Below are 22,566 nucleotides of genomic sequence, written 5' to 3' on the forward strand. Positions count from 1 at the left end.
TATGGTAGAATTCTCTCTGCGTAGTTTTGGTGGGGCGATGCCTGAAAGCACTGGTAGTAAGTCTGTGGCAGTTGGACGCAGGCATCCAGTAATTATGCGCATGGTGTCGTTAAGGGCGATATCTACTTTTCCTGCGTGTGTGCTGCGGCACCAGACTGGAGAAGCATATTCGGCAGCACTGTACACAAGCGCTAGGGCACTAGTGCGCAGTATTAGGGTTTTTGATCCCCAAGTCGACCCAACTAGACATCTGAGAAGGTTGTTTCTTGCTGATTTTCAGCCAGTGGGAGCCCACTGCTGAGCGAAAGCCTTCCCCTTGCCAATCCAGCCGATCGTATGTTTTGTGTACCAGATTTCTAGTTTGTTGTTCCACATTCGTTGTGGAAATAAAGCTACATCCATATATGAACCAGGAACTAGCAGGCCACATGTGGTCAATGGCAATGCATACGAATACGACAAGTCAGCTGTTTGCTGGTATTTGTGGACCTACGGTATAGCAATTCATACTAAAGGACAGCCTGCTCTCTCCAGCTGCGTGTTGCCAAGCGGAATTTGGAACCGCGCCTTCATCAGTGGTTCTAAGTCGAACGTAAAGATTCTTGCAATTAATTTAAAGTTGCTACCATGTGCCATATTTACAATACAACACAACGTACATGACAACGGTGGGAGAGGAATTTTGGATGGAGATACTGGTTCCGGTCTTGGACGCTTTTCTGGAAAGTATGAAAATCAACCAATTACTTGTCGATATCGTCAATGCAGCACAAACTCGGGTGAAATCATAAAAGTAACCTTATTAAACCGAAGTGGGTTGCGTTTCGCCCAGTCATTGCCTTTTGCCGATGGTCTTTCGAGCACCGCTACTCAGCCATCAAGCTAGGGACGTAGCCAAAATATAGCCTACCATATGTTTCAATACCATTGTAATATTCATGTTGAATGATGTTTGCCCTCCCTAAAATTTTCTTTCTAACTACATCACTGCATCAAGCCATCTTGAAAGTCGTGTGTTGGTGAGCTGATCTTACCGGCTGGGTGGCGTAGTGGTTTGAGTGTTCGCTTCTGAGTCGGTAGGCATGGGTTCGATACCCTGTCGGGTCATACCGGAGACGTTATAACAATGGTACTATGAAAGACAGTAAACACTGAGCCTCCTAAATCGTATAAGCGTCATAGGGCCAGTCATATCTGAATTCACATCGTTATCGATAAATGTCATACCTTTCGGTGGAGGACCAAGCATGGATATTCCGGACCATTTGGCAAATCTCATCAACATGAAGTCAAGGATCTCGTATTCGTTATTTCCTTTGTTTACAACTTCCAGTGTGAGGCCATAAGACTCGTTTATGATCGCAATAAGGATGTTTATGATGAGGAATATGGCGGTGAAGCAGAAAGAGAAGTAGAAGAAAGGTCCAAAGACGCGGTAGAGTCCATGCAGGTGCTCGAACAGAGGGCGACCTGGACGAAAATAGTTAGGTTATAGAATATAAATTTCACATTTTTCTTAGTTTAAGCTGGGATCAAGGGTTTATCATTTTATCATCACCAGACTAGTGATGCTTCTCGGACTAGACCGAAAAGCTCTTCAAAGCTGCTTGAATGACCAACCTGTTTTAACCCGATGGTTTGTTCGATTTTAAGCAAACTTTCTTTACCAAACTTTTGAAAGAATGTTGAAGCAAGCCGTAGCCTACTTTGTTTGTTGTCACTAGCATTGCAAGTTACTATATTTTGTGTTGCCCGATAGTTCAGTTGATTAAGCTCCCGACTTCGTGTAGACCTACAAAGAAATCTCTAGATCAAGCAGCGCTGGTCTCAGGGTGTGCGTTTGAGCAACGCATTTTAATGACTGCTTTTCATTCAACGGCATCTAGTCGATGCAATCATGCAATAACTTACAAACAATACTTTAACAACAATCGGAAACTTCACTTTGTTAATCTCGGTGACCGGCCTTACGTCAGTGGTTCAAAGTCTCTACAAGTTTGCAAAACTTCTAGAAATAACCCTGCAAAGTATAGCTTTGAGGATGAAATTCCCACAATCAGTTCATCATTGTGGCCTGAATGGAAAGCATTATGATGCAACGAAGAGTGACTAGTCTACATACACACCCATCATCAGACTGAACATAGTTTCCATGGACGAGAGAATATTTTTGAAATCTTCCATGAAAGGGCTAAAGACCAAATAACTGCAAAAATAATGCAACACAATTTCAATTAAAGTTTAATTAAATGAACAGGCTACGAATACCGAGAATCTTAGACAGTTAGTGGCTTCCAACAGAATGGAGTATTCATAAAGCAAGTTACTTAACCTGAATTGTGACTAGTAGGCTATGATGCTTTGAAGAGGTCGATTGAACTGAATTTAGTTTAGCCCGCAAAACCATTAGCTTGCACCTATCGCAGGCTTGTTCATTCCAATGCATTCTAACGAGACCAATTCAGTTGGAATATGTTTTCTAGAAGTCTTTTAATGGCATTCAGTTACATACGGTAGGCCTACGGTATTGCTACCATACAACGCATCATTGGTGTAGCCAGGAGTTTGACAAACCCAACCCACCCCTTTTGCAAACATTTAATTACCGTGTGGAGCGTCCCTCAAGGCTGTCGAAAGACACTTTCCTTGTTCAGGGAGCTTGTTCAGTAAGTCTTCCTATCCTGTCTGGCAGACTTTAGCTATCACCGACTTGTTTATTTTACTGTTTCTACCAAACTGGGATTAAAATTTTACATAAAACACCAAAGTAAAATGTAAAATTTAAGTTACAGCCATCCGGATGGGATTTAACATAATACTGATCTGAAGAAACAAAAGGGTGTTGCCTTTCCTTGGAGATGCCGCCTTTCCCGCTGGTAAAGGCATTAACAAAAAATTAAGCAAGGCGCGAGCACATCACAAATTATGCTTAGACGTGAGAGACGTGAGCACAACAATTTTAACTCAGCGTACAAGGTGAATGAGCCTCCGGAACACTGTGACGTCACACACGCTCAAAGGTTAAAGTTTATAACTCCCCCTTTTGGCAACGCTAGGTTAGAAAACTATGACGCAGTTTTAACAAGCAGCTTGTAGTATATTTTCGTGCATTATGAGTTTACTGTGTTAACACATTAGTCTATTGAAGAATAATAATCGATTATTATCAGCAATACAGCGATTGATGACAGACAATCATTATTCTTCACTCAGGTTTCATAGAGAACAAACCATACCCGATGTGAATGAAGGCGATGAAGAAAACAGCCGCCATGACGAAGAATCCTGGCCACTGCTTGGCGCTATTTTTGAGCACTGACGTCAGCATACCAATCTTTCTGTTAAAGCGAAGGAGCTTCATGAAGCGGATGATAGCGAAGAAGGCGAGAACAGCGAAAAGAGTTCCGACAACCAAGTCTATTGTGACAACTTGCTGGAAGTTTACGTATCTTCCTGTAGATTTCAGTTAAGATGAAATAATTTGCACATAGCATATTTCAAAAACATGCGAAAAGTTCAGTCTTTCAATCTAGGGAACTGGACCTGCGTCTGTGATTCAAAGCCTCTCTTTACGAGCATGCGAAACAGCAAAGACTAAACTTCCGGCAAAGCTTTGTCAATCCGGAAATAAAGGTTCCCACAATCAATTAATCAAATTATTTTCTCACATTACAAGCTGTTGACTTGTGTAACAACAGTTTTTGAATTGTGCCACAAGGAAAATCTTATCTGCCATTGGATAATTTTTGAACTGTTTGAACGGTTAAAAGCTTTGCTCAATGCATTTTTGCTGGTTGTGCTTCTGGAAAGAATCCAACCACAAACTATGAAAGTTTGAGAAAAGTTAATCAATTCAAACAATAGGTTACCAGCACAAGCGTTAGCACGTGAAAAATTGCTCCCTCGGTTCTTGTACATAGTTATTGTTAAAACAGTAAGAATTGTATGAGTGTCATTCGTAACACATTGTGACGTCATCACGCTTACGTTTGTCTTTGTGGAAGTTGCTCAAAGTCCGAGATGTTAAAATCATCTGGAAAATAGAGAGAGAAAAGACTACCCAGTCTATGAGAAGAATGAAGATTTCTATGACGTTCCATGGATCCCAAAAGAACTTCTTTCTTTCTTTGACCAGAAGACGAATCGTTTGAACAGTGCAGAACAACAAATGAAGAACAAAGATGATCTAACAATAAAAAACAATTAAGTTTCAGAACTATCTGCGTTTTATACGATATTTTATTCTTTCAAACAATTTAACTATAAAAAAGATCCGCCCCGTTAGCTCAGTGATTAAGCGTTCGATTCAAAATATAGTGGCGCTGGTTCGACTCTCGGGTATGCGCATGAGCAACGCATTTTCAAGAACTGCTCTCCATTCAGCTGCACCTGATAGCTGGAATAATTCCCCAGCAACAACAGTTCAACAATCGGAAACTTTACTCTGTTAATCTCGATAACCAACCCTGCGTTAAAAGCCTCTACAAGTATGCGAAACTACCAGGAATAACCTATCAAGGCTTGTCAGTGCGATGATAAAGATTCAAAAACCAACCAATGGTGATGGAGACATTGACAGGTTGACAAGATGACATTGCATTGGAAATAGGTTGCGCTAAGCTTCCTAAACTCTAAGATTTGTTTAAAATTATTGTATTCTCCGTGCCTTGTGATACTTTTCGTGCAGGTCAACTTTGTTGTAATTACCCTCAAGTGTTCAGAAATCATTTGCGTGTTGCCAGCAACGACGCTACCTTTATGATACATGGTCGATCACTTAACTTGAATGCTTGTAGCCTACAATCTAAACATTGCAATATGACGTAAATTTATATTATTCATATCCAGTGGCGTAGCCAGGAATTTTGAAAGGGGGGGGGAGGGTTTGACGGCCGACTGGCGAAGCCCGACGGAGTCTTCGCCAAAGGCGACATCCAGCGGCGGGGGATCTGGGGGGCCTCCCCCAGAAAGTTTTCAAAAATTACTTTGAATTTGGTGCATTCTGAAAGCATTTTCAACAAAAATGTGGGTATAAATATTCCTGTAAAATGGTGCAGTCCGGTGGCAAAGCAAAAGGATAAGATCATGTTTTCTTTGGCATTTTTCGGAAATAAAGCCAAGTCTTTATGTTTTCTTGTTGCTAATTTCTGGCTGAGATATTTGAATGTTTGGTATTGGCAAAAGTCGCTCTTTTAATGCAGTTTCGTTTAATTTAGGTAAACTTTGTTTTAGAGACATAGAGACTGAAAGCATCATTCTCAATATCGTGATGTCACACGCGTGCCAAAGGGGGGTGGGGGGTTGTAATCCTCAACCCCCCACCCCCCTCTGCTCAGCCACAGTTCATACCGTTAAAAATCTTAATCAATTACTTAGTCAATTAAAAAGTTTAGATACCGTGTCGGGTCATACCGAAAACGTCATAAAATGGAATAGGTTTTGATTGATTGATTTTGTTGTGTAATATCATATCAGCTAAACGTTAAATTACACAAAACGTATAACAATCATAATTAACAACGGAAAGTAGTAAATGTACACTTCAATCAAGCAAGTACTTCAAGTAAACCACAACGGGAAGCTATGGAGTGACTATGACGGTCTTCGAGTCAAGCCGTCACCCTTAGCAACCTCATTCAAAGAGTCTACAACTGTTCCTGCTAAACACTTAACATTGAAGAGACGTCATTGTTGGTATATAGCCTCACCTGGGCAATCACCATTACTGTCCCATAGGCTCCAAGGTATTGGTAGAGCCGGAAAGTCAACACGGAAGTAAAAGTGACAGCTGCGCCCACTGGCGGAAACTCCGTGAGCAGTTGAACGCTGGTAAAGAGGTTGACATTGGGATTGTAGAGCGTGAACTCAACAAATACTGCCCTGGTTCTTTGGTCGATCCAAGAATGCTTGAACAACTCCTTAGTTAGTATTTTTGCTGACTGAAATATAAAAAGGTTTAATCAGGCAACGATTGTTTGTTTGTTTGTCGTATCCAGGCAACGATAAAAAAAAAGATTATATTACAAGTTTAGAATATTTCAAGATTATGAAGACCTAGAAAAGTACCAGGCCATTGAGAGAAACATTTAGGCCGGGTACCAATAACATATATGGCCACTAAATAATAAAAAAACACTGTTAAAACAAGAAAAACAAAAGCCTAAAAATAAAATACTTTTAGAATCATCGAAAGTGATGATTTGATGTTTTTTTTTTATCAAAAAGCAGAAGTTGTCTCTAAACCAAATGGATTGGATGCAAATGCACTATCAAAGCTCATCTAAAACATAGAATCTGGTCCCTTCAACTTTTTGGACACTTGTAAAGGTTCAAAACCCTAAAACACAGCCAAAATCAGACGATGGTGAAATATCAGCTTAGTTATGGATTAAAATGGGGAAAGCTCACCGAAGCGGCGATCTGGTACTTATAGGCACTTCTTCAATATGGTTATCTGCCTAATAGTCTGAAGCAATCGCTTAGAAAATCAATAATTTTTTTTTATGTGGAGTCTAAACCTTAACTCTTTCGCGCCCAGCGATTTTGCACGGTTTGACCACACGATCGGCCACCTCCACTAGTGGGGAGCAAACCGACGATGGATTATGATGATGATGATGATGATGACCGCAAAACCCAGGCATTTTTGCTATTTTTCCTCTAACTTTCACGAGTTGACACGCGTGACACCGATTGTGTATTTTGACATGGAATATCTCATGGGAAAGATAATTTCAAGTTCTGACTATAAATGTTAGAACCTACTTTCCTCATACAACATATTTGAAGATGCAGTATTTTCAAAATGTGTACTTTTTTAACTTTTTTTTTGTTAAAAATTTTGTGAAAATGAAGCATCTTACAAAAAAAAAAATACTCCCATCTTTTCTGTAGAACCTAAAAAGATTTTTTCTTCAGTGGACTTCCTAATGATATGAAGAAACAAAGAAAAATCCAACAAGCCTTGTTTCTTTAGTACATACTTTTCTTTTAACTGTTGGCCAAAGTAACCACACTTTGTCAAACTTGAGCAATTTTTATTTCTTTTTGAAAAACACGAGAATATCAATAAAATAAGCATTTTACAAGGGACCAGTAAATTTATAGATATTCTGTTACAAAGACAAAGTTTTATATCACGCATCAAACAGCATCATTTCAAAATGATGCTGGGCGTTTCGCATTAAACCTCAAATCATTTTAAAATGATGCTGGGCGCGAAAGAGATCATTTGGCTATGTAATCATGATAGGCTATCACTCACAACAGCATTTGCAGCAAAATTTTAATGTTTCAGAACCGGTTTTAATCCATTAAGGCTTATCAGTAGAACTATTTAGAACAAAAAATAATAATATATAAATAGATTCCCTAAAATAAAATGACAGTAGACAAATTTTCTCAAGACACAGCCAACATTATGTAGGCTATACAAACATCAGAATGTTTGATAGAAATTTGGATATTTGTCGGATGGAAATCTTGCTGAAGCCTTTCTCAGCTCAATTACGGTAGAAAGATACAACCACGATCTACAAACATACAATGTTTATGACGGAATAGTACCTCGTTGTTGACGCCAAGTTCGGCTGAATATCCACTTCCCGCGTAAACCCCCAATTCCCCAATGGAAGGAACCCCTTTCAACTGAATCCAGTTTTGGTGACGCCATGCTATAAGGGAAGGATCATCGATGAGGTCATCGTCGGTGAGTGACGTGTGGTTGACGTCATCTACCCAACCAGGGGTGTAGTCCCTTTTCTCTTCGTTGTAGAACTTGTAATGACTGAAGCATTCTTTCTTTGTGACGCCGACTAAGGGACAATCATCTGAAAGCAATAATTGGTTATTGCATTGAAGGTTGCATTGTATAGTCAACTATGCTATAGCAAAGAGATACAAACTTGAAGAAGTAGGTGAGCACTGAGCAACCCAGTTGTGCATGAGATTAATTTTCAGAATCTTTTTTATAGCTGTACAACTTGTTGCAAATTTACAACATTTCATTATAAAGGGCCAATTGATCTTTGTTTTATTTTCTTCACAAATATTCATTCTACTTTCCCATAGTCATGTACTCTCCAAAAATCTTTGTTACATATATGCAACATAATGAGCTATGGGGTATTAAAAACTCAAAAAGGTTTGGTGATTCTGTCGCTGCTGCGTTACCAACTCTGCCCTTCTTGCGTCAAATACAATACATTTTGACCATACAATTTGGCAAAAATGCATTTTCTGTTTTCTTCGTAGCATATTATTGCGCAGTGCTGCATGATTGCGTTTAATCATAAAAAAGTAAAATCCCTAAAACATCTCCTCTGTGATTGTAAAGTGAACTCTGGATTAGGTTTTATTAAAATAAAAGGCAACTACATCTGCAAATAAAAAGACTACATAAACAACTCCTTCCTCCTGTACACAACGCTGCAATAACAGAACTGAACGAATGAATATTGTTGAAGAAAGCGTAGAACCAAAGGGTGTGGAAAACAAGGCAATAATTAACTGAGTAGAATGCTTGAGGTACAGAACGAGGTGCTCAGAAACACACGACACTCTGCTGTAGCGAATATATAAGATAAACCACAAACTACATTACATTTCTTGACTCTCAGTTGCCTCAGGCGCGCTGGTCCCACTCGGTACGATTGCTCGTCTGTGATAAAGTTCCTGTTTCTCCATTTCTTCCGATCCCCATTATACCAGTGGCTCGGGTAGAGATTTGGTATCAAGGTGACGTCAACGAACCTCCAGAAGTAATCGACTGACGTCACCTGCAGCAACGTCATCAACAAATTTATGCTTGCAGCCAGTAGTGTAAATACAAATGCTGTCTTGCTGGGAAGGAAGAAGGCAACAAATACATTTTTTGCAAATACAACATTTGTGATCACAAAAACCATGGCAGATGGCCATGCGAAAACTAGCAAAGACAACCAATCAAACATTGTGTTTGTCGAATGTGGGGCAGCTTGTGTCCCTGCTTGTGAGGCCAAGTTTGTAGCTCAGTGAATGAGCTGGGTCAATGCTGAACGTTTGTAACCAGGTTTATAAACACCATAGTCCTGCTGCTCATGTACGTTTAAGCGTTTTTAGCTTCAGAACCGATGGTAATTTTTGTTACAAAGTAAAAGTTAGTCCACTTACCGAATCCAGCCCATGAATTGGTTCCACAAAGGTTTTCTTGATTGTTTCTGTGATGCGTTGACCTTTGACATCACGGTTGCCATGACAAAGGAAGAGAAGCACCATGACGTAAAAAAAGTATGTGATCACCTCCCATATAATTTCTGACATCACTTTCTCCTTCTGACGTAATCGACGAGCCCTTCGCAACTTTCGCTTGCTGGGGGGCTTTGGTGGTGGCAGGGCTTCCAATTCCTTTTCTTGAACTTCAGATTCTGAAAGAAATTATTTAAAGTGAGGTTTGATAGATCTCTGTATCCTAAAACAAGAACTGTCTGACACAGAACTGTGCTCTAACGTTCTCATTACATAAAATAATACTAAAAAGATGAGAATAAACAAAATGCGCTATTTGGGATTCATTTTAGTTTATTTGTTCGCAAGATCATACTCGCAAGATCGTGCCCAAACATCTCAAATTGTCTGCATAGCCGAGTGGTAAGAACCCTGGCACGGCAATCGAAACGGTGCCTGTTCGACATCGCTCAAGAGCATGCGGCTATGTCTCTGGCAGGACACTTAAAGACACGCCTGAAGGTGGACACGAAGATTGGCTTCCTTGCCTTCCCGTCCACTTAATCTAAATCTTCAACTACTAAGCGCCTGGATACGACAAACAAAAATCTCAAATTCATGCACGCTTTAAATTTAAACCCTTTAAGGCTTTTCCATCCTTCCCTGTCTATTAAAGTGTTGGACTACTGGTATATCGTCTGTAGTGCCTGGTCCCATCTTTTCAGACAAGTTATTCACAAACAAATAAGATGATATTATATGTAAGACTTGGTTGCTTTTTTTACAATTTACTTGATGTAACTTTTAGAAGAAAAAATCTTGAAATTTAAAATTTTGTCTGTTACGCCAAAACAGTTATCCTTTTACTGGTTATCTACTTTTACATTTGAATGGATTTAAAGTTAAGATTTGATTCACTCTTCAAACAATTGGGGGTAGCTTGCTGTTCAAGTCCTTTAGAAATGCAGCTACCTATGTTTTCAGCACAGAGGTTGACAAACTTTTTCTCCACTTCTTTCACTTCCCGTGCGTCCACGGAATCCAGTGCTTGGCTGTCTGGCTTCTTCACAATGGTAGCCACAAACATGGCCAGCAAAATCACCTGAGAAAGCTCGATGTCATCATTACTTCACAAGCATACAGCCAGGTAATATGGAAGAGTTTAGAAACTTTAGAGTTTAGATTAACTTCAGTTAAATGCAAAAATTCTAAAAATCAATTGTGTTCAACTTCTAAGAACACCCATCAGAACATCTACACGGAGAAGCAGTAAGTTGAGAGCTGCAGCCAAGTCGCTTGATTAAGTATTCGGTTTTATATCCTACCATAATGTTTTGGTGGATTAGTTTACTATTATTTCTAGAAGAAAGCGGAGTTGCAAAGCAAAATTGTTTTAGGTTTGAAGATCACACGCAACAGTGTTCTTTACTAAATACACGATTTCGTATTAACTGAGCGTTCAAGCTTTAGTGCATTTTCTGATTAGAATGATATTAACCCTTTGCGGTCCACCTACATCCCTGGGATGACTTTTGTGTACAGCGGTTTTTACAGGTCCACCTACATCCTACGAATGTTAGAAAATCTTTTATCGATTTTGGTACATTCTAGATGGTATTTATTAGGGTTATTCCCCTAACTTAGGTTAAATTGAAGTTAAGTTTGAACTGGAAAGCAGTTAGTAAAACTGTGGTAGCCAGGAGCATTTCTTACACTCAGCAATAATGAATTTTGCTTGTTCTTGTATTTTATTACTACCTTACAGACGACAGTTGCAATTTGACTAATTGGTTTTCACTGCAGTTTTGTAATACTTTTACAAACAGCTAAAGGATAAGGCAGATTATATTGCCTAGTTAGAGCAACTAGCTCGCAATGGCAACATTATGCTTGTTGAAACCGGAATGCTTGCCTATCACAGCTGCTAGCTGTAAGCTTCCTTCATGAAGCATTATTCTGGTTGAATTATAGCTATGCAAACAGTGTTGAGATTTAGCGGTATATTGTGAGCCCGGTTAGCTTCTGTCTTGTTTTTTTTTTCTTTCAGCAAAAACAAATGTATCAATAATCTTTCAGAATTGTTTATAGTAAAATGGCTGCCAGAAGGTTTGGTGTTAATGGCGTGCTTGAAATGCTTGATTCTGAAGATGAAAATCATTCAGACATGGAAGTTGATGAAGAGAGTGCTTTTTCTTATTCAGATGTGAAAATGAGTGATGATGAGAGCTCTGATCCAGATGAGGACTCACAATATAGACAGTGATGGATCTAACTCTGATGATGATGTGGTAGACTGTAATGGATGGAGAGTATGACATGATAATGACAGTGATTTTCCTTATTACCCATTTACAGCTTCTGATGTGGGACCAAACTTGGCACAGATCCCAGAAACAAAATTGGAATATTTTTAGAATTTTATGTCTGATGAGATGTTTATGGAAAATTTGGTGGCAACAAACTAAAATAAAAATAAAAAAAAATTTCGACAAAAAAAATTCACAAACGTAATCTACACATATAAAACTACCCAAAAATGCATTAAAAAAATCGGACCTGTGGTGACCGAAACGGTGAAAAAAAGAGGACCGCAAAGGGTTGATTCTTCTTATAAGCTGCTTGATGAATTTAATTTGAGAGAATGTTAAACAGATCAAACCTTAATCGGCTGAACAACGAGAACAGATTGCCAAAACGAGAGCATCATGTTGCTCAACCATCTCTCTGCCTTGTCTCGCCCCCATTCGAAACTGAAATGCAAATGTCAATGTAACCACAAGTTGCATAGACTTTTATTTGGCCATTTCGAGCAATCATTTTATCCAACATTTACATAAAACACGTTTTCGTAATTAAAATGTTTGGTGGAAGATAAAAAGTGAGAAAAAAACACAAGTAAATGTTGATTTTTGATGAAAAGGAGTTAGTTATTGTGGAATGAAGAGGAAGACAGAGATGTTTAATAGAGAATTGAATAGTGGACCAACTGGAAACCAGAGGCTTAACTGGCTACAACAAAGAAAGTGATGTCAGAGAATTGGTAGCGCGATGGTTATGGCTGGTGAAGTTTGGATACCCAGTCCTAGCATCGCTTGGTAGGCCTAGTGGATATTTCTTTGGTGGTGCACGTTAGTGGAAAGTTAAAAGATTTCATGGTTAGCCAAATATCTATGACAGCCGTTAAAAAGATAATTTGGGACCTGTACCAATGGGACTCCCAGTTCGCAAATTCAGATATTTTTAAGAAAAACGCATCATATCAAACAAATACGAGGTGATTTTTTCGATTTCCCCGGCACCTGGGAATGTTTACGGCCCCTAAAACCATCATCACCTTGACCCCTCCCCTCCCCCCCCCCTCCCGGCAACAATTGATCTCACCTGTAAAGAATAGCAAAGAAACCAGACACCAGAACAGCCAACGTAGTCAAAGTCCAAGCTATGTACACGCAATAATGCGGCCATTGTGACGCTGGGGGCTGGCCTTGCTCTTCTGCGGTGGCAATGTTGGGCTTGGCGTTGATTGTTCCGTCGCAGTTGATTTTGTACACTGCGTCATATCCGGCCAAGTCGGATGGCTCAGGTAACGTAGAAGCCCGGATGTGCTGTTTGTCTGATGTAAAAATAGTTGTCATAAGTAAGCGAGTTATCTCTTGTTTTTTTATCTCAATGATTCGCTTCCCAACATTACAAGCGATGTGGCTAATTTACTTGTAAGTAAATTTTTAGGTTTGCTGTAGCGTAATAAACATTTCGGTCAAGAATTGGGGAATGAAGTTAAAAGTGTGGCTCGCAAATGCAAAGTGTGATTTTTTTACATTGTTTTTGATTTCTGGAATCCGTCTGAAACAATCGACAATCAACAAATTCCCATCGATTACTAGTTTTTTACATCAGAATGTAAGCGATTCTCTTCCTATCTTACTTTTCATATTGAACTTTCGCACGGCCGCTTGAAGAGCTTGTTTCTCCTCATTGTCAATCTTCTCTTGTTCTTTTGTCTTTGCCTTTTTGAACAACGTCATAATGATCGTGGTTGCCGGGACAACCAGCAATGTTGCGCAGAAGCTTGTCCAGAGTTGGAGAGGAGAAATTCTATTGTAGATGATTAAGTCAAGTAAGTACAACCATGGAAGCTTTTAAGACAACAGTTGCTGACCTTGTTCTTAACAAGGCTTTTTTGTGGAGTTATATGGACCAGTAAATTTCAAGGTCTACAATCTCAAGGAACTACTGCTTAGAGAATTTCCCAACACCAGAGCCATTGAATAAAGAAAAATCCTCACATCGAGACTTGGGTGTTGAAATTTGCAACATCGTTTTCATGACATCCTGATGTGACTAGATCCTGATGTGACAAGGTCCTAACGTTAGATTTGACTTTCAGATCAAACTTAATATTTTTTCATACAGATGGAAATTTTTTACAACGGGCTTAAGAATTGTCGTATTCACAAAGATAACCTGCCAATCAATAGATTTGTAGAATATCTTGCTCAGGCCAAACTTAGGAAACATATGGTAATTAGAATCGTCAGAACTGTTGAGAGAATGATTTTCTCTTTGGATTAAAGAGATCTCCAGACCACCAAAACAGTGAAAAATGAATGAATAAAAATGTCAATTTATTAAAAAATAATAATTTTATCGTACAAAAGAAAATTGCAAAAACATTGTTGGTATAACAAGTGCAGAAAGACGTCTGTCTCTGAAAAAGTGGATTAAATGAACTTACCGTACCCAAAACACTTAACAACGCAAGGATACTTGCTGTTTCCAGGCTCTGTGGAAATATTTTGGGCCCGTGGGTGGATTCAAAAATACCTCTAGATTTCTTTATCAATGCTACTAGAAATCATAATAATTGATGAATAATCGTAATTTTCCCAGTATCAGACTAACGTAGCCTACAACCTACATCCAAAGATGACGTGCACGGAACAACTCCATAAATCGGGAACAGATACTCACACAAATGGACCAACTCTCAACGTCCTGGTTCCGGACTTGGCAGAGTTGGAACCAGCCTCGAAGAACATTGCGTTACCAATCATCGTCATAAAGAGGAGCGCGACGCAGCACGCCAGCCTTTGCGTTCGGAGGAAGTTGCTTTTGGTAGGCCGATAGAAAAGCTGCAAAATAAGAGAGTTTCCATTTGCTAAGTTACTGAATTAAAATTGCTAAAAAACATCCGGAAATTAAAGTTCATTTTAATTGGCATTAGCCCTGAGTTCAACAGGCTCTCTACAGCAGCGTACTGTTCATAGTCATGAGAGAAATCAAGGGCTTTAGTCGAAAGGGCGCCTATCCGCTTCGACTGCATGCCTTTTTAGGTGTCTTGCCAAAGATACAGCCACATAGTCTCAAGTTAGAAATTGAAATTATTGAACAGAATATCAACGAGTTACCGAAATCCACAAGTGATCTTCTGTAAACTTTTGAGTTGTTGTTGAAACAAACAACCGATGGAAGGTAGACATATTTTCTGGTGACGCAACCGGAAGTATTCTGTCAACTTTCCCATCGTCATGGTCCACTGCCAACCATTGATCGCAAATGAAGAAATGTCTAAGATCGAAAAAGCAGCAACACAATTTAATTCAAAAGAAATAATCTTGTTTTAGCAATGTCAAACGTAAAAATGATATTGTTTTCTGTTCTGGCATACCAAACAATAAAACCCCCTGACCAAAATTACCCTCTGGACCCCCTATCAACGCTTCCTAGCGAGTTCAAATTGATGGATGCAAGTTTTAATAACTTTAAGAGACGTTTTGCGCTTTAAATCGCGACCTTTTTCCAGTCCGTATGTCTTGGACGACCACTTGATCAAGGAACCAATTCCTGTACTCCCCTTTTCCCTTATTGTCGTGCCATATGTGCATGTGGGTGAGGGGACCTAGTGACTTCGACTCTCTGATAAGAAAATGAACTACACTGCTGCGTGTGAAAGGGTCCTGAAAGTAAAATTCTATGTTTAGAAGCCGATGGTTGCACTTCGAAATACCGATAAAACATTGAAACTATTTTAGACCATTATCATGAAACTGAAAACAAAAGAAAATAAATGTCTTTGTTCTTCTAACAAGTATCACACCTCCAAAAATTCTTGATATGAACAACTATTAGGTAACATGCCTTGAAATACAAACAAGCTCATTTTCAGATAAGTCAGTTCGGTCTTGAACATTTAAAAATCGATTTTGATCTGCTTGATCATCTTCAGTTAAGCTTATTTAAATAGATTTAAAGTTTATAAATATCTTTGCATTATGGAACCAAGATTGAGCTAAACAATAAAGGTGATGTGCTCAATCAATCTGATCTTGCTCAGCCAATGTCGAACCTGGAAGACATTTTGGATTACCCGTCTACAGTTGTATCTCTTCATCGGTCAATTTTTCAATTGATTTATTTAAGATGTTTAGGGCTTCGCAATTCTTTCTCCTTATCTCATATTTCGTCCTTTTTATTACTCACAAACTGTTTTCTTTTCTATATCCAAAACAAAAACAAAGCAGCAGTGCCCAGTCGACAAAACTCATGATTATACTCACCTTCTCTTCTCTAATCGCCATTCTTCTCACCCTGCTCTTCCCATTCTCCCCGAAGATGATGCAGGAGACTTTAGACTGAGTGGCAGCATATCTTCTGTGTCCGGTGAAGATGGTGACTTGGTAAAGATGCTTGTCTTCCTTGCGATTGTCTATCGTTGATTTCAAGCTCCACTGACAATTCGCAAGTTAGTTGAAAAAAGTGAATGAATTGCATCCATTACATTTAAAAAAGTTTAGGAGTTGAGTTTAGCCTTTAAGTCTTTTTAAAGTTGGGATAAACAAATCATCTTTGATTTAATAACTTTGGATAGTTTATGTAGAATATCATGATGCTTTCACGGAAGGCTACATATGCCCTAACATTTGTTTCTGAGGCAACTTTAAATATTCATTTTATCTTGCAATCTATTTCTTATCAACCTAAATCACAATTGGACGGAAATGGTTAAAAACGCTGAAACAAAGATTTTGAAGAGTGCTTAGCTTCGAAGAAGTACAGCACAATATTGTTGCATGTAAAGTTATATGTTATCTAATAGGTATTGAACTTATTAGTATACCGACTCATAAGCAGGAATCATATCCATCTGGCCAATGAGTTACAGTGTAGAGACCATCAGATATTCACCAATACCTTGACAGAATCTTTTGTATCCATTCTTCTTGCCCAAATAAGCATCAGCAAGTACAGCAAAATAAGAGAGATCACAGTTGAGAACACAGCTGGGTTGTCTGCAATGTTTATCTTGGCGAACACAGTGGCGAAATTAATGGTGTTTGGAGGAACAAAAAACTCTGCACTGAAGATAGAAGTCGGCGACAACTTATCACACATGCATTCTGTCTTCTCAGGTGTACTACGTTCATCAACCTGAAATCAGTTGCTTAGTTAATCGATTGATCCAACTAATACGTTGAACTACGACACTCAGTAGTTTCATGAATTTTACTATTAGTCTAATAATACTTTGGTTTCGAAAGAGAGTTTGCATTTTTGCACCATTGACAAGCAAGGCACAATAACACAACCCAGTTTAGCATAAAAGAATATATTTTACATATTTACGAATAGTTTTAACAGTAGAACGTTTTCGGCTTAAATTATGCCCTCATCAGGAATCTTATTTTGCACCAGTTCGGAGTAACGTCAATCAAAAAGTCTCCATAGTTTGCAATTTTCAGCTAATTTTGGTAATTCGTTTGGGTCCTGTTCTGTGAGGGATTGGCATATATTGGCATAAGACCAGCACAAGCTTCTATGCTAAAAATTCAATCAAGCCAATTAATGCAGTAATAATAGTATTGATAATGATTTATTTTACACCCGTTGGTTATGAAATAACTTCAATGAAAAGTCTCCATGATTGGCGATTTTTATTAGTCTCCATTCTTATGCAAAAATTCTATGCCTCGAATTAATACGCAACGAAATTAAAAGTAAAGACCTTTTTAAAAGGGATAAACAAATTGGTTTATTAGTAAAAGAAAGGATTAAGCAACGCAGTGGAACCTGTGGTGAATCAGTCGAATCTGTCTTAATCCAAAACTTGCTCAAACAAAGTTAAACGTCCCTCTTAATTCCAATAAGTTTAGTGCAACATCAAAGATAAATTCTACAATACTTAGGGTAATAACGTAAAAAAACGTTAGATTTGCACTAAGTAGACAGGAAGGCAAAAAGACCAATCTAATGTTCACCTTCGGGCATTGATTGCTTACATAAACATGAAAACGGGACTACACTGGTTTACTTGCGAATAATTCATAACACTGTTCGTTCAGTTAGCTTACTTGGTGAAACACTCGACTGTATACACGAAAAACATCAAGACCAATCAGCGCTGGTTCGGCTCTTGGGGGTGTGAGCTTGAGCGAGGGTGCTTCAAGATTTCTTTCCATTCAGTGGCACCTAGTGGATGGAATAATTCACAGACAAAAATCTTGGTGACCGGCTAGTGGTTCAAAGCCTCTACTCTACAAGTACTGTATGCAAAACTGCCAAAAATAATCTTTTAAAAGTTTTCTCAGTCCGAGGTTAAAGATTCTAACCAACTTACCCAGCATCCATCCCCTGTCCAAGCTTTCTTATCTTGATCGAATCTCCTACAACCAGGAATTGCGATGAGAAGGTGGTATGTTGTGGAATTGACCGTCATAATTGAACGACGACGACGCACTCGTCCACTAGCAGGCGCTAATGGGGCGGTTACATTCACTGAAGAGATTGTAATACATGGATAATTCATGATCAGTGACACATGGATCATTTGTGTTGGTGTTAACGCGATAAGCCTCCTTCAAAGTAATCTGATGACGATTGGGTTACTCTCACAAAATTATACTAGCGTACTAGGTATACAGATGCAATTCTCATTGTGTAACTGTTGACAAACAAGTAGCAATGTTCCCATCATTGTAGTAATGACAATGTTTTGAATACAGAACAAACAAAACTTATTTAGGACTGGTAACAGTTTCACGTTGCCTCAACGAAGCAAAACGTTGTGTTATCGTCACATTAAAAAAAACAACTTAAGATAAATATAGATTAAAGTTGAAGCAACCGAGATTAATGCTGCTGAAGAAGCGTGGAGGTGGAGACGTGGGTGCTCTTCATCAGGATCTGAAGGCTGTGGCGTTGGTGTCTGATCAAGCCCGCAGCCCTGCTAAATGGAGTGGTGTTGTGTGTTTCATGTAGACTACGTTAATTAACTTGTAGCAATGATTAATTGTTGCTTCTAGCCCTTTTTGATTCATTCTTGATCCACTGATTGCATTTAAACTAAAGCATGTTGCCTTTACCCCAAAGTATATTTTTTTTTCTCTTGATTTTCAATTATGTGCCTTGTGTGTTGCTTATGTTACGTTGTTGCTTTCACCGATACATGTTACATGTTAGCTTGACCGAGGTTTGCCCCAAATGGGCGACTCTATGATATATCTCTAGCTGCTTGAGCCTAAAGCAAAACAATTGGGAAATACAGCGCTTTGGGCTTCTGAGTTGGAAAAAAGTGAATAAAAATTACGACAAAACATTTATCTTACAAATATCCTTGATTCCAATGTAAAAGATCCCGACTTTATCAAAGTCCTTTTCCGAAATGAAGATCTTATATCGATCTTCATCTACATCTACTTCCCAATGATTCTTTGGAAGCGTGAAACGAAAGTCAAAGTCCTTCTCGTTGGGTTTCGAACCCAAACGCAAATATACTTCGAATTCGGCTCTGAAAAAAAACAAAAAACATTTACAAGAGATAAAGCACAAAACTCTAAATAGCAGGAGAAAACTAAGTGAGCCTACACATAAGCAAGCTTCAAGAAAAATACATGTTAAAAAAACAACTTATTTTTAACAACAAATTTTACACAAAGCAACCGCTTTGTTTCATGAGACCAGACCCAGTGTGGTCAACATTTGAATTACCAGGTTATTAGTGTTGATTATGTTTTAAATTTACTGATATTACTTGTCAAGCATAAGTGTTTTGCAAAGCGACCTGTCTTAAAATGATAAGACCTTGTTTCCTTTGCTTCTAAAAAAGGAAAACTCCACCAACTCGTCCGGCCCGATAGCTCAGTTGGTTAGCACGTGATTTCGTGAACGAAGAAACGTCAAGATCAAGCGACGCTGGTTCGACTCTCGAGGTGTGCGCTTGAGCAACGCATTCTAAGGACTGTTCTTCATCCAGCAGCACCTAATTGATGGAATAATTGCCCGGCAACAACACTTCAACAATCGGAAACTTCACTCTGTCAATCTCGGTAACCGGCCTTGCGTCAGAAGGCTCTACCAGTATGCGAAACTACCAGGAATACCCAATCAAGGCTTTGTCAGTTCGAGGAAAAACATTGAAAACCAGACCAAAAACCAAACCAAACCCCTGGAAAGCGAATGATTTGCAGAAATGCTAGCAAAGTTGAGATTGTTGCAATCAACTTTTGCAATTTGAAATTCACACAGATAAAGCAAAAAGGCAAGATGCTTGGAAAGTGGTGCGACATGAAAAGGATGAGTGACGTCACCTACGATGATGGCAGTTCCAGGTTGTTTAAAAGATTGATAAAATTTTTGATGTTTCAAGTATTTTTGTGACAAAAAAACGCTCTAGCTAGAAAATATTCAAATCCAGTTTTCATCAATAGAAATCTGACAGAGATTTCAAAATACAAACCTGTCATCTTCTGGCTCTACAATTATAAGGATGGCGTTGTTGCTAGATTTCACTTCAAACTTGCTAATTGACATACTAGTGTCGTTGACGTCACGTGATATGACCATCATGTCACGATGAGGGTCAAACTTGGAAGGGATTGATATTCCAACACCTCGCTTGGAATCTACGTAAAAATACGTAAAGAGATGTAGTTACGTTGCTCATACATCTCTAATTTAGCTTTAGCACAGATAAGCAACTTTGTCGGATCATCAGCAGATGAAACTAAGAAATGACGCGGCATTCAACGTAATATAAAGAAAAGAACTAAAAATGAAAAGGGCACGATATGGCATGGTTGGAAACGATGGTACAGTAATTTCTATCAAGTATTTCTTGAAGAGAGACAATAACTCAATCATACGAATATTTATCACAAATCGACATTCCCCTTACACGCTTACCCTTCTTGCTTTGGCCTTGCTCCTCATCCTTGTTGTTACTTCCCAGTGTTGCTCCGTCTTCAGTTGCTATCTTAAGCATTGTGACTGGGGAGTTTATGAAAGCAGCATCTTCACCAAACCCAAACGGATTGTCATTGAAAGCCATCACCTTCAAATTTAAAATTTTTACTCCGACCGAGGAAATTCAGTATTTTAGTAGATTAAGTTTACCGGATACACAATCACATCCATGTAAAATAAACTATTGGGAGTAAAAGGTTACTCATGGTAGCTTAAAGCTGCAGGTTTTGGTCTGATTCTCTTCAAGAGCTATCGTCAGAATGAAATAAGCCTAAAAGTGGTAAAGTATTTATAGTAGAAGAAAACGAAATGTAAATTTGGCTGATCAGAATAATTCAAAATTAACATAGACGTTTTAAGGCATAAACTATGAGCAACCTTCTAACCCCGATCTTTAAGTTATGTACCACCAATCAATTTTTCAAAATAAACTATTTTAGATTTTATTTCTGTATACAGGCTGCTGTATTCGGGCAAGAATATATTTTATACTATACTTTTCTGAGAGCAAAAATTGTTTTCTTATCTTTACGAGGAAATATAAACTGTTTTAAACACTTCAATATTGTGATGACAAAACAAACACCCACTTTCACTGGTTTCATGTGCAGTGTTCTAAATGAATATTCACAAAACCTACAAGCCATCCAATGACACAAAAACCATGATCTTTCCTAATGAAGATAGCAAACAATGACTAACTGACACGCAGCTTGATATCTAGCTAAAGCAACAACACGAGAGAACAACAACGATAAGTTAGGAAAACTTTCATGGACATTTCCAATGACTGAAAAAGTTTTCACGTTTCCAAGACGTCACCATAACGTCTGGAAAGCAACCGACATACCTGCATGTCCACTGGAGCGCTGGAATTGGTCGCATTGTTTCCCAGCAACGCTTCCGCATCCGGGAGCTGGAGGGAAGTGCCGCTTCTGGATGTTAGATTTTGGTTTCCGAATTCGGACGGAGCAGACTTTTCAACCTGAAGAAAAGTGACTGATTTTCCAACCTTTCGTTAAACTCAATAGAATCGCCCACCCTAACGGCTTTGTTTGTGACGATTAATGACGTAACAACTCCAGATTTTTGGGTGAGCTGAGCAGCAATTAGGAGCTGGGAGCGGATGTATCTTATTTAAAACTCATTAGCATGAACTCAACTTTCATTTTTGTAGAAATTTTTTCTGCAATTGGTTTGGTAAAAAAGTCTGACAATGTCGTTAAGTCCTTGAATAACTATTGTCGGTCACTGGTCAATTGCGCTGCTGAGCATATGCGCTACAGACAAGGCTAAGATTTATATCATGAAACCTAAAAAATGTATTTAGACGTCTTTAGCACTTTAAAGACCGTTTGAGTTTCGTATCTACCTTAAAGTACAAATAGAGAGGATTCAAACTCTTCAAATCTTTTTTGCGCATTCGCGATATTCTATTCTGACACGGCGAGTGTTGCATTCTGGTTTCTTACCTTCATTTGCAACTTATCGCTACTGACGTCGACGGGTGGTTCCCCTTCCATTTGTTTTCCTAGCAACGCGTTGCCAGTGTTTCCCATCGCGTTTAAGGCATTGCCCACAACATCTTGAGACTGCACATAACAAGGAAATGGTAGAAGAAGTGATAAGAAAATTACTTTGCTGATTAGTCTAAGTTAAAGAAATTACTTTATGATTTGCTCCAACTATGTTCCCTTTGAGGGTCGCTGGGACATATGTGTCCCATGTATTTAGCCGATGACCCCGCAGTTAACTTTAAAAAATTTGCCACTGCTGATACCCTAACGTAGCATTGGATGTCTATCCTTCAAATTCAATGAAACAATATTTTTTTTGCTTAGTTGTTTTTTGTATGGCATATTATATATGAAGTGTAAACAAACAAATTTTACCTAAAAATTTTTTCGGAAAAATTAATGGTCCTCAAAGGTTTAAAAACCGAATTGCCAAAAATACTTTAGAAATAAAAAAAACTCGATATTTTAGTCTCAGTGACCAGGTATCTTTAGAAGGAGTGAAATTATCAGAATTAAGCTTTCAAAGAATCTTTTTCACTTCGAAGATAGGGATTCCTACAATCAATCATACATGGTGGTTTTTTAATTATTGAAAAGTTTGAGTGTT

General features: G+C 38.6%; 1 protein-coding gene across 1 annotated transcript in view; it reads right to left on the reverse strand.

The window, feature by feature from the left end:
- The window catches only part of LOC145779688 (uncharacterized), an 87,229-nt gene that overhangs the window by 1,774 nt on the left and 62,889 nt on the right, over positions 1-22,566 (reverse strand). Inside the window, exons 55-78 of the mRNA XM_082591324.1 lie at positions 21,915-22,034; positions 21,293-21,427; positions 20,375-20,530; positions 19,937-20,094; positions 18,807-18,988; positions 17,819-17,976; positions 16,396-16,632; positions 15,762-15,932; positions 14,998-15,161; positions 14,613-14,772; positions 14,176-14,336; positions 13,130-13,299; positions 12,586-12,817; positions 11,864-11,954; positions 10,177-10,306; positions 9,151-9,404; positions 8,603-8,777; positions 7,567-7,829; positions 5,709-5,939; positions 3,988-4,186; positions 3,237-3,453; positions 2,127-2,206; positions 1,228-1,470; positions 660-719 (exon numbers count right to left, since the gene is read on the reverse strand). Of these exons, the coding sequence (XP_082447450.1) occupies positions 660-719; positions 1,228-1,470; positions 2,127-2,206; positions 3,237-3,453; positions 3,988-4,186; positions 5,709-5,939; positions 7,567-7,829; positions 8,603-8,777; positions 9,151-9,404; positions 10,177-10,306; positions 11,864-11,954; positions 12,586-12,817; positions 13,130-13,299; positions 14,176-14,336; positions 14,613-14,772; positions 14,998-15,161; positions 15,762-15,932; positions 16,396-16,632; positions 17,819-17,976; positions 18,807-18,988; positions 19,937-20,094; positions 20,375-20,530; positions 21,293-21,427; positions 21,915-22,034 (4,147 nt within the window). The remainder of the gene's footprint in view (positions 1-659; positions 720-1,227; positions 1,471-2,126; positions 2,207-3,236; positions 3,454-3,987; positions 4,187-5,708; positions 5,940-7,566; positions 7,830-8,602; positions 8,778-9,150; positions 9,405-10,176; positions 10,307-11,863; positions 11,955-12,585; positions 12,818-13,129; positions 13,300-14,175; positions 14,337-14,612; positions 14,773-14,997; positions 15,162-15,761; positions 15,933-16,395; positions 16,633-17,818; positions 17,977-18,806; positions 18,989-19,936; positions 20,095-20,374; positions 20,531-21,292; positions 21,428-21,914; positions 22,035-22,566) is intronic.

This window comes from Aplidium turbinatum, chromosome 11, assembly GCF_918807975.1.
Source record: "Aplidium turbinatum chromosome 11, kaAplTurb1.1, whole genome shotgun sequence".
NCBI lineage: Eukaryota > Metazoa > Chordata > Ascidiacea > Aplousobranchia > Polyclinidae > Aplidium > Aplidium turbinatum.